This window comes from Delphinus delphis, chromosome 15 (assembly GCF_949987515.2).
Source record: "Delphinus delphis chromosome 15, mDelDel1.2, whole genome shotgun sequence".
In the NCBI taxonomy this organism is placed as follows: Eukaryota; Metazoa; Chordata; class Mammalia; order Artiodactyla; family Delphinidae; genus Delphinus; species Delphinus delphis.
Genome location: NC_082697.1, coordinates 25,639,029 through 25,661,097, shown reverse-complemented (window position 1 = coordinate 25,661,097; position 22,069 = coordinate 25,639,029). Strand labels below are relative to the sequence as shown.

Here is a 22,069-nt window from a genome sequence, read left to right as displayed (position 1 = left end):
TAACATTTAAATCAGTGGACTTTAAACCAGAGAAAAGCAGTTCCCCTTTGTAATGTGGGTGGGCCTCATCCAATCAGTTGAAGGTGTTATTAGACCAAAGATGGACTCCCCCACCTCCTCCAAGCAAGGAATTCTGCCAGCAGACTGCCTTTGGACTGGATCTGAAACTCTTCCCTGGGTCTCCAGCCAGCCAGCCTACTCTACAGATTTTAGATTTACCAAGCCTCCACAATCCTGTGAGCCAATCCTTTAAAATAAATCAGTCCTCTCTCTCTCTGTCTCTCTCTGTCTCTCTCTGTCTCTCACACACACACACACACACACACACACACACACACACACACACACACACACACACACACACACACACACACACACACACACAGCTGGTTCTGTTCTCTGGAGAACACTAATACCCACACTATTTATCAAAATTGTAAATGCTGGTTATAACCCATCCACATATCAGAATATATTGTAGCCACAGAAAACGATGCAGTCCCTTTATGTACTGACATGGAAAGATCTCCAAGATATATTAACAATAATGTGTATAGTGTATAATCATCTGTGTAAACAACAAAAAAAGAGTAAAAACTAAAATTCGTATTGCTTACCTGTGGGGGAAAAACTCTCTGGAAGGATAACTAAGAAACTAACAGCAGGGGTTACCTGTTGGAGGAGGGCAGTGGGGGAACTGAGTAATGGGAGACAGGGCAGAGGGGCTTTTTGCTTTATTCCTTCTATATTCTTTGATACATGCACATATTCTTTGACCCAGCAACTCCACATCCACGTTTACCTTATAAATACACTCCCCCACATGTAAAATGGTATATAAAATTCAGTTGTAGCATCGTTCATAAGAAAATAAGAATGGAGGGACTTCCCTGGTGGCGCAGTGGTTAAGAATACACCTGCCAATGCAGGGGACACAGGTTCAAGCCCTGGTCCAAGAAGATCCCACATGCCGCAGAGCTACTAAGCCCGTGTGCGCCTGTGCTCTACAGCCCACGAGCCACAACTACTGAGCCCGCACGCCTAGAGCCTGTACTCCGAAAAAAGAACAGCCACTGCAATGAGAAGGCCGTGCACCGCAACAGAGTAGCCCTCGCTTGCTGCAACTAGAGAAAGCACACACACAGGAACGAAGACCCAATGCAGTGAAAAACAAATAAATAAAATATATAAATTTATATATATATAAAAAGAATGGAAACAACCCAAACACCCATCAGCAGGAAAGCGGTTAAATAAATCATCCATTTGTTCAAAAAATGAGGCTGCTCTCTCTGTTCTGATGTGGAATGATTTCCAAGTGGGAAAAAGTGAGGTGCAGGACACGGTGTGTACACAGTATGCTACCATTTGTGTGGGAAGAAAAGTCAAACTCAGTGCCTGTGTATTTGCAAATGCATGAACACAGAATAAACTCATGACAGGTGTTCCCTCTGGGGAGGGGAACTAGGTAAGTGGGGAGTGGGGCGGGAGAAGGAATTACTCTACAATGTATTTTTTGAATCATGGGCATGTATAATCTACTCAAAAGTTTGGAAAATTTCTGAGGGGAAGGGGAGAGGTAGGAGGAGGAGAACTTACGTGCCAGGGTGGTACTGAACACAAAGCATTCATCCACTCCGCTTTTTATGATGTTTTTAACCTCAGTTTTCCCTGAACTGATCTTACGAATTCCCACTTTGGACCACGGCAAATTTCACTGAAGACCCAGGGCCCTCACCAAAATCAAGAAGATAATTTATTTTTTTTTTGCGGTACACGGGCCTCTCACTGTTGTGGCCTCTCTCGTTGCGGAGCACAGGCTCCGGACGCGTAGGCTCAGCGGCCATGGCTCACGGGCCCAGCCGCTCCGCGGCATGTGGGATCCTCCCGGACCGGGGCACGAACCCCTGTCCCCTGCATCGGCAGGCGGACTCTCAACCACTGCGCCACCAGGGAAGCCCAGGAAGATAATTTTTGAAGATAAGAGCACTAGCTCTCTGAAAGGCAGGTGACTCTTTAATCCATGCATAGATACGACCAGATGCAGACCTGTTCTTCAGAACCTTTTTTATTCTTCTAACCACCAGAGAAGGTCAGCTTGAACCGAAACAAGCTGAAATCGCCTCAAAAGGCCCACCTCATTACACACAACAGGGCAAAACCTGAAGTGAAGCCTCAGTTTTTTTCAGAGCAGACCCAGCATGTATTCTTACACAGGTGTCCACTAAAGACTGATCAGCAAAGCACCACCACCACAAACTTACAAACTCCGCTGGGGGCTCCCCCGTGTGTCACTCACGGAGTCCACCTCTTCCTCAGCCATAAATAAGTCCTCGTTCTTTTGCGGGGGAAGGTCATCAGTGCGTATCTTGAGCGATAGACCATTTGTTTACTCTGGAACTTTGAAAGGGAGGTGACTCAACTTATTTCCTCCCCTGCATCTGAGATGCAATCGCTTCTCTGAATATCTAAACCGTGACCTGGGAGATAGGTCGTGGAGGGTCCCTCAACAAAGACTCTTCAGGACCAGCCTATCAGGCTCCTTAAGTACTTAATCCTTTGTTTTTCAGAAACCTTTGCACCTGGGCTCCCAAGAGGCAAGCAGGCCCAAAGGAGCGGCCACAGGCCTGGGAGCGAGCGGCCTCTCTGAGCAGTCACCGGGGAGGAGGAGGGGGCAGGGAGGGGGCGAGGTGGAGATGCAGGGGGACAGAAATCAGCTGAAACACTCCATGCTGGTTCTGACTCGCTCCATCTCGTGCAGGAAGCTGTAGAACTGAGGCAAGGTTAATTCTGGGGAGAGAAAATGCAGCTTCAGGTGAGTGTTTCCAACTCCACAGAATCATCCAAGAAAATGAATTTCCACCCGGAGACTTTCTTTTTCTTTTTTGGTTTAGTACCTCTAAGCAGTTCTTGACAGGTAATTGATCATAATAAAGAACTGAAGCCTTAAAAAAAAAAAAAAGAACTGAAGCCTTGAACATAGAAAGTTCTCAGCTCCACAAAAAAAAGGAAGGGGGGGATTTAAAATGGCATTAACTCCCCGGCACAAAGGGATGAAAGGGGGTCATTCAGGACAGTAGACGTGGCTCCTACAGCAAGAGCTTCTTGCGCTTCGATATTCGCCATTCCTACCTCACCCTTTCCCTTTTGCAAAAAGGTCTAAAAGTCTTCAAACTGTGGGGTCTCCAACCTGCTGATGGCTTATTATTTATGAGAGCAAAGGCAGCAGAATGGTGACTCCACAGCTTGGTTATGACTTTTTCTTCTGGAAAAATGATTGGTGGCGGGCTTCACAAGCCCAATGACTGAAGAAAACATGGGAAAAGGGAAAGAGCTCTAATGGGAATTTGGACTCACCTATGTATAAATTTTCAGTTTGATTTCCTTTCTTAACCACCAACTTTAACTGATCCAAAAAGGAAAAAGAGAAAGAAAACATTTAAATTAAAATGATGACAACTGGGCAAAGAAATTCCTGAAACCTGAACTGTCACGTAAACATCAAAGCATCCAGCATCTCACTTGAGAGTTACTAGGGAGCAGTCTGGATCATCCACCACCAAAACCTCTAACAATTTCCACGATTACATGAATAATCAAACTTTCAAGAGTAATATCCCGATCCTATTAATCTGAAAGTAAGCGTGTTAGTGACTACATCTTTGGCTGACCACATTGCTCTGAGATACACAAGGCACTGGATATTAAAGAAACCCAATGTAGATTTAATACCAAGTCAAAAATCTCCCAATTTTCAGAGATCAGGAGAAGACTTACTTGTAAAAAAATACTTCCCACTTTTTCCAGTTCGCTGCTCCCAGACGTCACTGTGACACAAAAGAGAAAACCAGTAAGTGACTGATTGAGGACTCACCCTGAAGACCCCAATCTTGTAAGTTGTACAGCAGAAGCCATGTGGGGGCCAGTATGAGGACAGCAGAATGTGCTTTTCAGGAAGTGAACTTCTTGAGACCCGTGGATAGAAAGAGCTGCCGAATGTTGACAGCGACACAGAGAAGCAGGTGCTGGACCCAACAGTCTTGGGGGACGGACCAAGGACACCTCTTCCCCAGCAAAGTCATCTGAAAGCCTCTGCCACCCAACCCTACATCACCCAAATGACCCAGGACTGGCTCTAACTAGTTACCTCCAAATGTCCACTCCATATCTATAAGCTGGTTAATCATCAGAGTCTGACCTATGGCCCATCGAGCAAGGGTGGGGGCATTCTGTTTCCACTGGAACAAAAGCAAAAAGCCAAAGTCATAACAATGGGAAAAAATCCCCCCTATTCATTCCGCCCCCAACACAGCATGTTTAGTCTTTACACAGACAGTGGTAAGCATGCAGAACGAAGGGCTTGGCCTATGTGCACAGATCTGGGGGCTGGGGGGAGTCAAGAGGGGCAGGAGACAATTTAAATGTTTTCTTTTATTCCAAGATTTAATCCAGGTTGGAACAAAAACTGTATGACATTTATATTCAGTCAAATCAGAGGGAAAAAATTAGAGTTGCACTGAATAGTGCTGTTTAAAAGCTACATGTCTGTCATTTGCATGAAACCAAATGAAAAACATTAAGCTGGGAGACGACACATGATGACTGACGGTTTTTCCTTAGTCAGCATTTTCCATTTGTTTCTTTTCATGAAATAAAAGCAAGTGATCTTAATTAACCTTGATTAGGAGGAATTATGATACCTTTTCAGAAAAGTAAGTGGCTTTCTCCTCACTGAGACCTATAAGAGAACAGAAGGAGACATGAACACAGTGAAGGGCTGCAGGGCCTGTCACCCTGAGCAGCCTTGGTGGTCACCTACCCAGAGTTATGAAATCAGCCCGGACCTGCTCAGCTGTGAGACTCTTCTTCAAGGCACCTAGGAGGGAGGGGAGAAATCAGTCAAAGAGGGCAAATCAATCAATCAGCTAGCAGTAAGTATTTAATGGGCACAACCTAAGTGACCAGGATGACAACAGGAATGAGCAGACTCAGCTCCATCTCAGTCCAGTCGGGGAGGAAGGAGCCCCCGAAACCCGGGAGAACGAGGCAGCACATTTTGGGGTTTTTTTGGTGCCACACACGTGTTGGCCCCTCCAGAAAGTATGGATGAGGTCAGAGCCAAAAGAAAAGACTGTATGGACTTGGGGATGGGGCACCTGATCTGAGGAAATAAGGCCACAGACTCCTGGAGCCAAGTGGGGGAGTTCAAGGTCAGACAGGGTGCAGGGGTAACAGCCCAGAGCTGCGCTGTGTGATCCATAACCACTGAACATACGGGGCTCTTCTTATTTATTTTTCTGTTTTTGGCTGCACCACGAGGCTTGCAGGGATCTTGGTTCCCCGACCAGGGATGAAACCTGGGCCCTCGGCACTGAAAGCGCTAAGTCCTAACCACTGGATCGCCAGGGAATTCCCCTCTTTAACTTTTAATGAATTAAAATGAAAGAAAATGTACGATTCTGTTCCTCAGTGCTCAATAGCCACACGGGCCCAGGGGCCACAGCACTGGTCAGGGCAGATCACACACCGTTCCCACCTACATACTGGCCAGCCTGCCGCAGAAGATCAGCCCTCAGGAAGTAAACCCAGGTGGACTAAGCAGTTTGGCTTCTACAGTTCCCAAGTCACTTGCAGAGGGGAATATCAGGACCTCCCTTCAGGAGCCCTGGGAACCCCCCACCCCGTGGGAGCCGCTTTGTTCTGCCTGCAGCCTCCCAGTTCCTGAAAACAAACTGCTGCCAGCCATCCGGGCTTCTCAACGTTTAACCCGCAGGCTACAGCCTCGAGTCACGATCTGGCAGCGGCTTTAAAATTTTCCACTTCTTAGTCTTCCAGAAGATGACTAATCAAAGAGTAAGAAGACATCCACCACCATCCAGGGAGGGCCCTGAAGTAACACCCTAAACCTGAGCCCCCGCCCCCATCGCACTCCAGAAAAACAATCCTAAAGGCTGTTGTCCCCTGCAAAATAAACCATGTCAACAAAGGGAGGAAATCTTTTATCTGCAAAATCAGACGGAGCAAGGAAACCACCGGGAAATAAAAAAGGCAAGACCCCAGGAAACCTTGGCCATAAAAGCTCTCCAAGAAGGCGGCTACATTCCAGACACTCCAAAGAACTCCTGGCTACCACGGGTGCTGCTCCTTAGTTTATATCCAGTTCAAATCCAATATTCTGTTTGATGATCCCAAAATACTCTGAAGTGGAGATTATTATTGTAACTTTTAATTTACCGGGAAGTTAAAGATCAGAATGATCAAGCTTTTGGGGGAGAAGATTTGGCAAATCCATAGTCAACGACTGCACTGCCAAGAACTCAACTGCAGCTATGCCCCCAAATACACTGAGATCTACGTGGGCAGCTCTTCAGCAGTGTGGGCAGGAGAGATGAAATGTCAGCAACAGTACGCTGGTTTTGGTGCATCCACATAAGCGCCTGGGCGCCGAGGTGATTTTGTTAAAACTTAAGTCAGACCATGTCTCCCCTCTGCTCAAAACCCTCTACTAGCTCCTGTTTCACTCATAGTAAAATCCAAAGCTCTCACAATGCCTGGCAGGATCTGGCCCTCTTTAGAACCCTATGCTCTCTCCCCTCGCTTAGCTCTTCTTGTAATTTGCTAGGCAGGTTCCTACCTCCAGGCATTTGCCCTTGCAGTTCCCTCTGCTGGGAACACACTTCCTCAAATACGTACATGCTCACTCCCTCACTTCATTCTGGAATCTACTTGAATCGCACCTCCTCTGAAAGGATCCCTGACCATTCTTCAAGTATACTTTTCTGCATCACATTTATAACTACCCAACTTTATGTTACATATTTATTGTCCATTTTCCCACTAAAATGTCAGTTTGATGAGAACAAGGACGTGGTCCATTTTGCCTACTGCTGTGTCCCAAGCTCCTAAAAAAGTGCCTGGCACTGTTCATTGGTTGGCACTCAGTAAACACATACTGAATGAAAGGATCCATACAATGGAATACTATGCAACCTTTAAAAAGAATAAGGTAGCTCTTGATGTGCTATATTTGCAAAATATAATTTATATATTTTAATCTATATTTAAATTATTATAAATTATATAAATATAAATAAAAATTATATTTTAATCTATATTTAAATTATTATATATATAATTTAAATATAGATTATATTAAAATATAATCTATATTTGCAAAATATAATTGAAAGAAGAAAAGGAAAGGTAAGAACAGTCTGCACAGTGTAATCCCTTTTGCATAAATAAAGAAGTATATATTATCTATTCTTATTTCTAGCTTTAATTATATCCTTATCTTATAGCTAAGTAGACAGATGTGAGGCATATTTTTTCTGAACATATCCACAAAAAACTTAAGAGTGGAGATCTTTTGGGAAAGGGACTGGGTGGGACTTTTTCTTTGTGTCATTTAAAAATGTTCTAGCTGCACGCTGGTTTTTTTATGTGAAGACAGTAAAATTGTGAGCCGTTTTTGTTTTCTTTCTTGTACTTTCTATAATTAAAAAAAAAATGTCCCCCACGCCAAGAAAAAAAAATTATATGAATTGCTCAGGGCCACAACAGCTGGCAAGTGGCAGAGAAAGTCGCTTACAGGCCAGAGGGTTCCCAAACCCAGGCTCTTTCCACTCCAGGTCATTCTGAGATGCTGTCGGGGAGGCGGTACCAGGCCACGCCTGGTACCTGACAACAGTGACTGACAACAGAGGCTACCAAGCTGCAGGGGCCAGAGCAAGCTCTCCGTCCTGATGTCACCTCATTACCTGGGGCAGGCAGGAGCCATACTTTAGAAATATACATATGTATATATATATTTGCATTGTGCTAGGCCTCAAGCCCTTAGCTTCTTTTTCAGCTTTTTCCTTTGGTGATTCCTTTGTCCTAAGCGCAAGACAGGCCTGCAGCCTTGACCCTATGTCAGATAGAAAACTCTGAACTCCAGGCCTGGAGTCACCAGAACATGTCACTAGGGGAAATCTGAGAATGTCCTTTAAACACAGATAACCATCCGGGATGGTTTATAAAAGTCCTTGAGCTCCACTTTTCACTGGAACAGTTGCCTTAGGCAAACCCCCACTGCCATCAAATAGGACGGGTGACAAGACAGAAGTGTATGTGAGGATGAGGGTTTCAGGAAACAGTTGGAAAATTAGCAAACACTATTCTTCCAGCCAAAATCTATGTAAGTTTATTCAGTATAATAAGGGAAGCCCAAGCAACAGAACTAAGCCTTGGTGAAGAGCCCTGGAGGAGGAAGCAGATGGGAGAGCACAGTGAGCCCCATTCATTCAGTCATTACTGACCCTGAAGGCTGACCAGCTGAATCCACCCCTGAGAGGTTCATGGGGAAACAGAGGTCACGGTCACTGTACACAGATGTACTTGGACCCTGGAATACATCAATGAACTGAACAGGCAACAATCTCTGTTCTCCTGAGGCTCACAATCTTTTGGGAGGAGAAAGACCAAAACAATAATGTAACAAGTAGGTAAGCCATATAGAGTGTTATTGAAAAGTGCCACAGAGAAAAGTAACAGAGCAGGGTAAGGTCAGGAACCCTGGGGAACTTAGTTCAACATCTGATTAAATACCATTTGTGACTATTGTTCAGTGCTGATTATTCCTTTTTTGGCCCAGCCAGACAGACTCCTTTAGGAGTGGGGAAAGGGAGTTATCACCTTTTCTTAAAAAACAACCAGTTACTGAGTACCCACAAGGGCCAGATATCTTGCAATGTATTAAAGTAAAAACCACTTAAATTATGGCCCTACTGTGAAGTTATCTGTAATCTTTTCTAGGAGACAACTCATGATGATAGTGACAATCAATCATCGTACCAGCGGCAGTGTAGCTACCACTCATGATTGAAGCAAGCGCTTTACGTTTATCTTTCTCCATTTTTGGGGAAGAAATGTTTTTTTTAATTTTAATTTTTAAATTATTTTATTTTAATTTTTTTGGCTGCGCCACACACCTTGTGGGATCTTAGTTCCCCGACCAAGGACTGAACCTGGCCCCGGAAGTGAAAGCGCGAGTCCTAACCACTAGGCTGCCATCTTGCTCCATTCTTGCAACAACGTATGAGCTACTAGTATTAGCTCCATTTTATTCCTGAAGAAACTGATTGTCAGAGTGGTTAAGTGATGTGGCTCAAGGTCTCAGAGCTGTGAAGGAGCCACAGTGACAAGTGAGCACACAAGGGCCACCTAGGAACCGAATGCAAGGTGGGGCCCTATTGGGATCCTGATGAGAACGCCACTTACAAATAAAATGTACGAGACAATGGGGAAGTCTGAACACTGACTGCATATTTTAATTTTAGATACGATAATTGCACAGCGACTTGATAAGGGGGAAAAAGTCCTTTATCTTTTAGAGATTCATAACTAGGAACTGAATGAACTGAATGAAACGATATGATATCTGAGATTTGTTTAAAAATAGTCCAGTTTGGAGAGCAATGAGGAGAATTAGTGGGGCACAGATGAAGCAATTCATCCATGGGATGATAAAGGTTGATCTCAGGTGCTTTTAAGAATTACATACTAAAAAAAAAAAACAAAAAACAGAATTACATACTAAGTAGTAAAAGAAAAACATTAAAAACAACAACAAAAAAACCCAAACCAAAAACCCCACAAGCTTTGAGCTAATCAAGGGAGGTTCTAGCAGCAGCTTTTCCACTGTAAGATCTTAAGTAAGTCACTTCCCCTCTCTAGGGCTCTGTTTCTTTATCTCCAAGACAAAGATCAGACTAGATCAGCACTTTACAAAGCTTTTACTTGACCCTCCCCCTGCCCCCCTCCCCCCATCCAAAAGAAGAAGAGGTCCATGGTTAACTGTTTCACAGATACTGGTTAAGCAGGTTGCTTTACTGCAGGACTTTTCGGAGCCTGAGATATGTTAATGTGTGTGTGAATCTCCAAGATTCCAAGGCTGGGGGGTGCGGGGACAGTATTTTATGACCCTGTCTGGCCACTGAAGTCTTTTCTGGATGAAAACACCAATCTGGGGAAGACTGATCTGGAGAGTTCTCGAGGTCCTTTCAGCTCTAACAAGGCTGCACTTCAACAGTGAGGTCTTACTGCACAAGCAGGACCAGGATGAGAGAAGGGGAAGAGAATGAAGGCCTTACACTTCAGACTAGATTGGGGAAGGCCTTGAATGCCAAGTTAAGGACTACAGAATTTATTATGCAAAATAAACAGCTGAGAGGAACAGCAGGGTCCAAGGATCCAAGTTGTACTATACTCCAGGGCAAACTGGAATCTGGGATGGGGGAACAGAAGCGGAGATGTTGCTGCCGTAACAAGGCATGAAGGGCTAAGAACTTGTTCTGGGATGGCAGCCTTTGGGACTGAAAAGAAAATGGCACATTGGGAATTCCCTGGCGGTGCAGTGGTCAGGGCTCCATGCTCTCACTGCCGAGGGCCCGGGTTCAATCTGTGGTTGGGGAACTAAAATCCCACAAGCCGTGCAGTGCAGAAAAAAAAAAAAAAAAGGAAAAGAAAATGGCACATCAGGCCAAGGGATGAGGAAGAGGCCAAGAGACTTACAAGCTACCTCAGGTGCTTAGGAGATGCTCTGGAAGAAATGGAGAATTCAAGCAGAAAAACTCTGCAGGAAGAGAAAAGTCAGATTGCATGAGAACAAAAAGAAGAGTAAAAGAAATTCTTGAGAGCTACTGAGAAGTACAGCAAACCTGAGACTTCGATTCTAGAACTTGAAAAGCTTGAAAAGCTTTGGGACATTAAATAGTCAAGAGGTGAATTCAGATCCTCTCCATTAGATGAAGGAAGGAACGTTTTACCTGATGATCTGATATCGAGGCAAAGGACTGAAATTAACTGAACAATCAATAAATAATGTTGAAGTTCGGCAAGCACTGTACTAACTCATTTATTCCTAATGCCAACACCATAGACTGCTCTTATTATTCCGTTTTTCAGATGAGAAACTGAGGCGCCAAGAGGCTGATTTGTCCAAGGCCAAATAGCTACATTAGGTGATATGACCAAGACTCAAATCCAAGTGAGCTTGCAAAGCCCATCCCTGGAACTCAGCATACCTCAGTGTTCTCTGCATCTATAGAAAGCAGTCTGCTATAAACACTGATAATCAATCCTGCTTGAAGAATATACACCCAGCATCCCCTGGGAGGATCACAGGGTCTCCCAAGTTCAGCTCAACTCACCTAGCATGTACTAAAAGCTCCTGCTCTATGTCTTCACTTTACTTGTGACTGTGGCTTAGGAAAGTAGTACAGACATGCCCCTGACGTCAAAGAACTGTCTGTTAGGGCCACGAGACAGACACACACAAAACAGCACGATCAACAGAAAACAAAATGATTACAGTCCAAAATGAGAGCTTCAGATAAAAGAACCTATCTCGGTTGTTGAGAGGAAGGGGAGCTCACCACGGACTGAAATGGTTTGGGAAGACTTTCTGAAAGAGGTAGAACAGAGGCCGGAGTGCTAGGATTAGGAGGGATTAAGACAGTCTGGCAGGATGGAATGTGGTGGGGAGCAGAGGTGAGAAGGACAGGAAAGAATGGAGGCAGCGACACCAGACAGAGATCTCCTGAAAAACCAGTATCCACAACAGCTCACAGGTTTCCCCATTCCTACAGGTGTAGGCTAGACAATGAGAATAAAGAGAATAAGTACTCCTGGTTCTGCACTCTGGGCACCTGTCCTACGAAATGCTCACATAAGTTGAGAACATAGATTTCTAAGGACGTTCACTGCGATATTGTTTCTAAGAGTGAAGAGTCAGAACTAAAATGTCCAGCAACAGGAAATGGATTAACTGAAAGATACATTCAGTCCAAGGTACACTGCAGTCATCAGAAGAATGAAGTTGATGTGGAGAGATCTCCTTGATGTACTAGGTATGAAAAAATGCAAGCTGCAGAGCAATTCTATGGTTTATTACCATTTTATATATAAAAATATAAAAAGATATACACTGGACTTCCCTGGTGGCACAGTGGTTAAGAATCTGCCTGCCAATGCAGGGGTCACGGATTTGAGCCCTGGTTCGGGAAGATCCTACATGGTTCAGAGCGGCTAAGCCCGTGCACCACAACTACTGAGCCTGCACTCTAGAGCCTGCGAGCCACAACTACTGAGCCTGCATGCCACAACTACTGAAGCCCACATGCCTAGAGCCCATGCTCCACAACAAGAGAAGCCACTGCAATGAGAAGCCCGCGCACCGCAACGAAAAGGAGCCCCCGCTTGCTGCAACTAGAGGAAGCCTGCACACAGCAACAAAGACCCAAAGCAGACAAAAATAAATAAATAAAATTAAAAAAAAAAAAGGATATACACCAAAATTATACTCTGATTATTCCTAGAGACAAGAGTGGGATGAGAGTAAAAGGGGATTTTCCCTTTGACTCTCCAGAGCTCTGCAGTTTTAAGTTTATAATGAAAATTTATTCCTGTGTTAAAAAGACTGCAAGTTCCCATCCCACCTTGTGGTTCTCATTCTTTAACCTGCCATGAGGGCAAAGAATGCAAGAACTGCACAAACAGAGGATCATAAAATTTCACAGCTGGAAACCTCAGGGATGTTCTGATCACAAGACACGGCAAAGGAAAGGATCTGCACTAAGATATAACAGAAGGCCCAACAGGAACAAACAAATCAAGCACCCAACTTTTAATGCACCTTTGCGCTGAGATCTTGGGAAGATCAGTTTATTACTGATTTTTAAAATATGCAAACTGGGGATGCTGTTTTATCTCTTCTCAGCCCGGCTGACATTTATTCATTCCTTAAGACTGGGCTCAAAGGTCATGTCTCTCTTTAAATAAAATTAACTTTTAATTAAATTGCCAAATTAATTCTTGCAACTTTTTAGACAAGACATAGCTAAAAATAAACAATTAAAACAACCTGCAGTCCTACTACCCAGATAGAGCCACAGTTAACTTTTTTTTTAAAGCAAAAATAGGACGGTGGCAGACAGTATTAAACAGAATACTGTGAAAGGTTTTCCATATCATTACATTTTCCTCAACAGCATCTTTTTAAATTACTACAGAAGTTGAAAAATAAGAACAACCTTTTGCTGAGGTACTGTGCTAAGCATTTTATTTACGTTATCTTCATTAATCTTCAAAACAACTCCATGCGCACACCAAAAACAAGCTTAGATGGAGGGGAACAACTGCTGGGGGACGGTTGTTGCTAGGGGTTGAAAGAGATCAGGTACTTAGCCAAAGTCACACTGCTTATCAAGGCCCAGACTCCCACTCAGGTCCTACTAACTCAAACTGAATTCTTGACCACCGTGATGCTCCCCTCTAACAATGGACCTCAACTCGTTACACCAATTTCCAGCTGCTGGGTAATTTGATTGCTTCTAATTTTTCTCTGTCATAAACAGTGCTACTATGGACAGCCCTACAGCTCAACCTTTGTGATCATCTCCCTTCTGACTAGAAACTTTCTCTGATTGCTCTATGGCAAACCCTGCTTCTCAAACTATCTGCAGCAAAAGACCTATCTTTTAAATTTTTCAATCCATCATGGACTGATATTTTTGTAAAATACAATGAAAATTAATTCCTAGAACTATGAAATGAAAAAACACATACAAAATATACGGCCCAAATGGTTACAATGGTCAATTACATGTTTATGTATTATTTTACCACAGTTTAAAAAAAGCCCCATTTTAAAAAATTAACAGACTGAAGAGACTTCGTCAAATTGTCATAAAAGTTTCTAAATTCTTACTCTCAGTTTCTGCACCTATCACGCAGAGGACCAGATAAGTCTGGGCATGGAAGCTGGGATGCAGACCACAGTTATACTCTCCTATGGCTATCTGTTTACCTGGCTTCCCTTCCTAGACTGCAGTCCCGCCCATGTCTGGTTCACTACCAAACGCTCTGGCTCAGTGCCCAGAGCACACTTGCCAACTCGGTGGATTGAGGGAATGTTCAAGCAATGTCTCTGGCCTTGGCTGCCGGGAGAGGCTACTCACCATTTGGAACCAGGAGAAGGCTCTTCACGATGCTTCTGAGGGGCCCGAGACTGATCTGGTTGGTGGTGGCAAATTCAGAGAGCTGAGCCAGAAACCTTTCCACCTGCAGAGAGGGGACAACACAAACCAGGCCGTCACTTTCTAAGCATCTCAGGACTGTAGGCCCACACTCGGGAACGCTCCTTAACACAAGATACTTTACCTCTTTTGGCTCAGTTAGGAAGTGGAAGAGTACTTCCGTCAGGGCTGAGAACTTCTGTGAAGAGAACACAGAACATCAGTAAAATTCTACTCCTGGGTCAGTGTTCCCACATCCCATCCTACTACAGCCCCTTAAGAGAGAAGAGGAACACACAGATGTTGATACCTGTTTTGATCATCTTAAAGTTACAAACATTCATAATTTGAAAATATGTAAGCACACCAATGTTCACTGCAGCACTATTTACAATAGCCAAGATGCGCAAGCAACCTAAGCGTCCGTCAACAGATGAATGGATAAGGAAGATGTGGTACGTATATACAATAGAATATTACCCAGCCATAAAAAGAATGAAATCTTGCCATTGGTAACAACATGGATGGATGTAGAAGGTATTATGCTAAGTGAAATAAGTCAGAGAAAGACAAATACCATATGATCTCACTTTTATGTGGAATCTGAAAAACAAAACAAACAAAAACAGACTCACAGATACAGAGGGGAGAGGGGTGGGGTATGAAGTGGGCTAAGGGGATTAAGGGGTACAAACTTCCAGTTACAAAATAAATTAGCCACAGGGATGTAATATACAGCATAAGGAATATGGTGAATAATACTGTAATAAGTTTGTATGGTGACAGATGGTTACTAGACTTACGGTGATCATTTCATAATGTATATAAATGTCAAATCACTGTGTAGTACACCTGAAACTAACATAATATTGTATGTCAACTATATTTCAATTAAAAAAAAAGTTACAAATATTCACAATACCCACCACCAGTGTCAATCTATCTGTAACACTATATTGTCTGAAAAACTCATATATCTTATTGGGATACTTAGGAGATACATATTGAGAGATGGTGAGTGTATGCACACATGTTCACACAAACATCTCAACGGTCTAGATCCCACCCCTCCAACACCTCCCCCCACACAGGACCCGAAAGGGAAAATCACTGGAACATTCATAGCAGTTACTTTTTTTTCTTTTCTCTTTTTGTTTATACTTTCATATACTTATTATTCAAACATGTCAATTCAAATATATAATTTTCACCCTCACAAATGGTAACATATTACATGAACTTTTTCTCTACCTTGCTTTTGAAAGCAGTTACTTCTCTGTGGCAAGATTTTAGATGATTTTTATTTTCTTCTGTTTTGTCCATCCATGTTTTCTGGGTTTCCTTCTCCCACAATAAACATCTTGTTGAGTATATGACAAAACAGTAAAGTTTAACGTGTTAGTATACACTGTCTTAGAAGAGTCTTATTCTTTTGTGCATGTGAACCTCTTTATCAGTACCGTATTATTAAGAACTGAATAGATGTGTGTCCCCAAATTCATATGTTGAAGTCCTAACACCAAACACAGGGTATTACTGTATTTGGAGAGAGGGGCTGTGAGGAGGTGACAAAGGTTAAATGAGGTCATAAGGGTGGGGCGCTACTCACATAGGGCTGGTGCCCTTGTAAGCAGAGGAAGACACCCCAGAGCTCTCTCTGTGAGGCACAGGTCATGAAGACACGGCGTGAAGGCAAGCCAGGAAGAGAGCTCTCACCAGGAACTGAATCTGGTGGCACCCTGATCTTGGAATCACCAGCCTCCAGAACTGTGAGAAATAAATCTCTGCTGTTCAAGCTGCCCAGTCTGTGGTATTTTGTTATAGCAGCCCAAGCAGACTGAGACACATGTCATTACTTTCCCATGTTCCCTCCCAATGGACACAGTGTGTGTGGCATAGTGGGGAAAATCAACACACAAGCGTTTAAAAGACCCAGATGTGAATCATTGTTCTGCTGACCACCCAATGTGACCCTGGGCAAGTCACTCAGCCTCACTGTGATTCAGTCCTCATTGGGAAAATGAAGGTAATAGTACATAGCTTCCAGAACAGTACTAATTGGCACATGCAAAGCCTCCAGTACAGCGCCAGGCTAGAGGCTAAACCAACGGCAGCAATTACCACAGCTACAATTAAAGTCACTATGCCAATAGAGCCACCTTCCTGAAGCAAGATAACATTTAAACAAACATTAGATACTTCAGCTCAGAGCCCCCAAAGCTATACGTGTAATATGACTGTCAAATGCATCTGCCCTTTTTCCCATGACACTAAACTCCACGTAAACCCCTGGCAAGGCTCTGTATTATTTTATTCTAAAACGTATTCTATTTTAAAATATAAAACTAGAGTTTGAAAATATAAAATATATGCAGAAGGTTTTAAAAAGACCCAGCTAACATAAAAGAATATAAAATAAAATGTCTTGCTCCCTCCCTGCCCCCTCCCACCTTAGTCACACTCCCCAGGGTAGTTACTGCTAACACCTCTGTGGCCTTCCCATCATTTTATTTTCATTTAATTTCTTTTAAATACAAATGGGATCATACGGAACCCAATCCCTGCACCTCACCTTTTTTTCACTCAATTACATCTTAGAGATCAATCATGTCAGCAGATATAAATCTACCCAGTTCTTTTAACAACTGCATGACATTCAACTGGTAAAGACTTAGCATAATTTATTTCCCTAGAAATGAACATTAGTGGGTGTGTTTGTTGGTGTTATGTAAACGATGCTGCAATGAATATCCTCCCACATATTTCTTTGTGACATGTATGTCTATAAGATATATTCTTGGGAATTCCCAGGAGGTCCAACGGTTAGGACTCTGAGCTTTCACTACCGAGGGCCCAGCTTCAATCCCTGGTCAGGAAACTAAGATCCTACAAACCTCACGGTGCGGTAAAAAAAAAAAAGATATATTCTTAAAATGCACCCTAGGTCAAAAGGATATATGCATTTTTTATGTTGAGGTGTAGTTCAAGTACAACATTATGTAAGTTCCAGGTGTACAACACAGTAATTCATAATTTTTAAAGGTTAGATTCCATTTATAGTTTTTATAAAATATTGGCTATATTTCCTGTGTTGTACAATATATCCTTATAGCTTATTTATTTATTTTTATTTTTGGCTGTGTTGGGTCTTCATTGCTGTGCGCAGGCTTTCTCTAGTTGCGATGAGCGGAGGCTACTCTTCGTTGCGGTGCGCGGGCTTCTCATTGTCGTGGCTTCTCTTGTTGCAGAGCACGGGCTCTAGGCGCGCAGGCTTCAGTAGCTGTGGCATGTGGGCTCAGTAGTTGTGGCTTGCGGGCTCTAGAGCTCAGGCTCAGTAGTTGTGGCGCACAGGCTCGAACCCGTGTCCCTTGCATTGGCAGGCAGATTCTTAACCACTGCGCCACCAGGGAAGCCCTTTATAGTTTATTAATTTTTTACATAATAGTTTGTACCTCTTAATCCCCTCCCCCCTCCCCTCTCCCCACTGGGAACCACTAGTTTATTCTCTAAGATATATGCATTTTAAATTCTGAGAAAATATTGCCAAATTGCCTTGCAAAGAAGTTGCACAGATTTACACTCCCACCACCCAACGGCATAGAGGTGTCTGCTTTCTCAAAACTTCATGGATATTCCATGGGAACACTTTAACCAATGCTGGTCCAGGGGCTGTTTTTCTGCAGTATTTGTGATATTGGGTATCAGCCTTGCCCAAATGCTGATATAGTGAAAACAAGAACAGTCAAGACTGGCTTGAGAATGTGTCCTCAAACTGTGTTTTCCTCTATTTCTTTCATTTCTATTTTTATTTTATTTATTTATTTATTTTGCTGCAGATCTGTGGAACTGTCAGATCTTTGGCAAACCGTGTTTGCTATGCCACCTGGGGCCTTTTAAAAAATGGGGTGACTGAGAAGGCCTCCAGTTGCTTTTCCATTTCCAGGCCTCAGCCTAGCACTCAGGCTCGGGCTCCTTGTGTGGTCTCATCCCAGCCTCTCAAGAGGGGCCTCAAGCTACTGTGGTCTTGTAGGCTGTTACCGACCCCCATCCCTATCTCCACTCTTCCAAAACCTCCTTATCCTCAAAGCCCTGCCAAGATACCAGGACACTCCCAACAAGAAAGGGACCTACCCAAATTCTTAAGTTCTGAGGCTCCCTCTTGGAACCTCACCTGGGGGCACTTAGAATTTTCAATCTTGATAAGGAACACAAACCTGTCTTAACAGAGAAGGTTCCTCCTCCAGCTTTGTATGGTAAACTACACCTTAATTATTGTAAGTGCACAGTAAGTATTTGTTGAATAAATCTTCCCTAAACACTTTCCCCATTCTTTGCCTTTGTACCTGCATAGCTGTCTCTCCCTGGAATGCTCACCTGCTCATGAATATCCATGAAATCAAAATCTTAACTACTCTTACCAGTTAAACATATGAAAAGATTCTCAAGATCATTCCAGATGAGAAATGCAAATCAGCAAAACAAGGAGATACCAATTTTTCACTTATCAGATCTTCAAACTAATAGTCTGATGACACCAGTGTTGGTGAAAGTAACAGACATGCTTGCACACTGTTGAGAAGATAAACTGGGGCAACCTTTCTGGACTGTAACTTAGCAAAATCCATATCTACTTTTTTTAAACAATCAGACCCTTTGACCTAGTAATTCCACCGCAAGAAGTATACCCTTCAGAGATGTTCTAAAAAGTAAACCCAGACACACACAAAGCAGTTTGTTGACAGCATTGTTCTTAAAAATAAAAAACTGAAAGCAACTTAAGTGTCTATTAATAGGGGACTGGTTAAATTATGTTAGATCTGTTTCAAGGAATATCACACTCCCTTTTGTGTAAAAAAAGTTTTGAAAGAATACCCATACATACGATGGCAGATTGCAGATTTTTTTTTTTCTATAAAGATACATGAGAAACTATCAAAATGATTTCTGGAGACAAGAGAAATAGGTGTTTTTTAATTTTATACCTTTGAATACTGTCTGAATTTTCTGTGTGTGTTGCTAGGTGAGAGACTGTAGACCATTTGTTTTCTTCTTTATATTTTTCTGAATATCCTCTCATAACCACTCTAAAAGTGATTTTTTTTTTTTTTAGTGATTATGTTACCTAGGACTGTCCACGGCATCAGAGAGCACATGCAGATCCACTCAGTGCTGTACCATGTCTCCATTTTCTGACCTGCCCCAGCAGATCACAACTTCCCCAGCACAAGAGGCCTCATTCATCAAGCCTTTGTAAATCTCACTGGGTTTAGTGGCTATTTGGTGCACAGTAGGCATTCAGATAAATACCCACCGAACAAGCAATAAATGGTGATGCCAACGTTAATACAATGATTATTTTTCTCCTTGAGGCCTGGGCCTCCGACTTCAAAGTAAGTTCAGCTAACAGAGTGGCTACTCAGAGAAGTTTGATCACCCAAGTAAAGGGGGAAAAATGGCCCAAAGGACTCTGGTAAGTTGCTCATCAGGAAAAAGCTTTCTGTATTAAAAACAAAGGTAAAGGTTTAAAGTGCGTTTCAAGGTTAGAAAATGAGTCCAGCTCTGACCTTAAAGGAGGTGGATTATCTTTAGAATACCAAGTTGGAGGTAACCTTAGAGATCATACAATCCAGAAGCTTTAAAAAAAGTTTTTTAGCAGCAGAATCTTTTTTATTCTCCAAATGGAAATCTTTCAGAAAGCCCCAATACATAAACAAGTAAAAGCTAAACTACCTGATTGGGGAGATCACCTACAAAGCTCTATTCTAGTGTGTTTAATTCCCCAGGATCCGAAGTCAGGTGTCCGGTCCTGAATTCCTGGCTCCACCACTTCCTGGTTGACCGCCCTTAATCAGGTCAATTGATTTCCCTGAACCATTTTTTTAATCTGTGAAATGGCAATGGTAATAGTACCTGACTCCTAGGGTGGTTGCAAGAACTCGGTGACTTAATACACATAAAAGCACTTAGAACTGGGCTGTAAAATACAGTGGCTGCCGGCCATGTGTGGCTACTGAGCACTTGAAAAAGGCTAATTTCAGATGCGCTTTAAAATACACACTAGAATCAGAAACCTCAGTACCAAAAAGCGAAATATCTCACTGATATATTTTATGTGGGTTACACATTGAAATGATAATATTCTGATATAGTGGATTACAGAAAACACATTATATTCATTTCCTGTTTCTTTTGAATTTTTAAATGTGGCTGCTAGAAAATGTAAAAGTAGACCTGAGGCTTGCAGTTCATTTTCCTTGGACACTGAAGCCGTAGAACATGACTGGCATTACAATTAGTGTTACTTCATGAGAAAACAATAAGTTGTGAGGATGCTGAGATGAAAGACAGGGGCCCCACCTCCTGGGAAGTTACAACCCAGTGGGGGAAATAAATGCACCTTTGCTGTGGTGGTGAGAAGTGACATTTTAACTTGCTTAATTTGTCTGACTTAGTGGTATGAAAGGGACATCCCAACCAGCACAGGAGCAGGAAGACGTCAAGGTTGACTGGAGGGCACCTGCAGCCTGAATAGTGAGAAAAAGCCTTTGCCAGCTCCACTACCATCAAGGAACCGCCCTCTACTGTGTAGGGTACATGGTTTCTTTCCTTGGGGACTACCAGTATCTCCCTTAATTGGGGCGGATGGGAGTGGCAACGAGGACAGGATGTCATCGCTTGCCCACAGAGCCATTCTGGCCTGGCCATCACCTACACACACATCCCACCCCCTGATGACCTGCCCCCACTCCAGGCTCCTTCAGCCTCCTCGAGATGCTAAGACCCCCCTGGCTAAGTCTCCCTAAGATCCCCGGCCTTCCTACAAAATGTCTCAGTCCCTCGCCTGGCCCACCAAATTCCACGGCTCCCCCAAACTCCATCAGCCTCCCAAGGCCCTTAGTCTGTTACTTCGGTTCTCCCAACTCCCTTCGGCCTCATCAAGACCCCCCTCAGCCCCCCTTCCAGGACCCTGCAAACTCTCCTGGTTCCCAGGACTCCCAGAAGTCCCCCAGTCCCATTTCTGGGTCCCCGAGATCCCCCTGGGATCCCTCAGCTTGGCCTTAGGCCTCCCGAGATCCTTCGGCCCTCAAAACTGGCCTGAGACCCCAATTCCCCTCAGCCCCTCCCCGAATGCCCCGCTACCGCCACAAAGCACAGCGGGCGGCTGCGGCCTAAACCGCCATTCCCTCCGGGGCCCCCGCCCGGATCCCGCGCCGCGGTCGCCCGGCCCACCTGCGCGCCCAGCTGGTTCAGCTGCTGCATGTCGCCGCCCACGGCCTCGGGCACAGGGTCCTGCGTGCAGTGCAGGCGGCCCATGGCGTCCGCTCGGCGCCGCAGACCCCCAGCTCCCGCGCCTCCCCGGACTTCCTCCTTCGCGCCGCCGGCCTCGCCGCGCTTCCGCAGCCGCACTTTCGCCACGGGCCGCCGCCGCCGCCGAGCTCCTCTCGGACCGGTTCCGGGTGCGCCCTCACGAGCCGCTGACGCGCGCGGACCCCGGGTGGGGCGGGGCAGGGGCGCCCTCGCGGAGCCCTGGTACCCGCGACCGCTATGCCCCGTCCAGGGCGCTGAGCAGCACAGCGGTGAAACGCGGGATTCCCTGCGTGATCTCCCCCTGGGCTCAGAGCTTGGCCTCTCGGAACCGGCTTCACTATCCGTAAAATGATCCCGGGGGTGGCGCCTTAAATGCGCTCACCCTCTTAAAATGTTTAGAAGATAGCCTGGCACACTGGAGGTCCTCAACCAATGGCTAGCTGCTATCATTAACATCGTTACTATGCATCAGAAGATATTTAGGGCATGCCTCCTAGATGCCAGGCACTGGGGATGGAAAAGTGAACAGGCAGGCCAAGTGTCTCTGGGAGAGCTTGGGTCAGAGCAGAGCAATGAAAGCTCAAACTTGGGCTTGCACCAGCATCATCTGGAGGGCATGCCGATTTCTGGGCCCCACCCCCAGAGTCTCTGATTAGAAAAGCCTGGGATAGAACCTGAGAATTTTGCATTTCCAACAACTTCCC

At 44.2% G+C, this 22,069-nt stretch overlaps 1 protein-coding gene across 1 annotated transcript; it reads right to left on the bottom strand.

Annotated features, from left to right (window-relative positions):
- Positions 1-706: 706 nt before the first annotated feature.
- COMMD7 (COMM domain containing 7) lies at positions 707-21,698 on the bottom strand. The gene is made up of 9 exons (XM_060031061.1): positions 21,288-21,698; positions 14,203-14,256; positions 14,001-14,103; positions 4,820-4,876; positions 4,701-4,738; positions 4,148-4,238; positions 3,778-3,827; positions 3,358-3,406; positions 707-2,790 (listed from the first exon to the last, which is right to left on the bottom strand). The coding sequence occupies exons 1-9, from the start codon at positions 21,369-21,371 to the stop codon at positions 2,714-2,716; spliced, it is 603 nt and encodes a 200-aa protein (XP_059887044.1). The 5' UTR covers positions 21,372-21,698; the 3' UTR covers positions 707-2,713.
- Between the last annotated feature and the right edge of the window lie 371 nt (positions 21,699-22,069).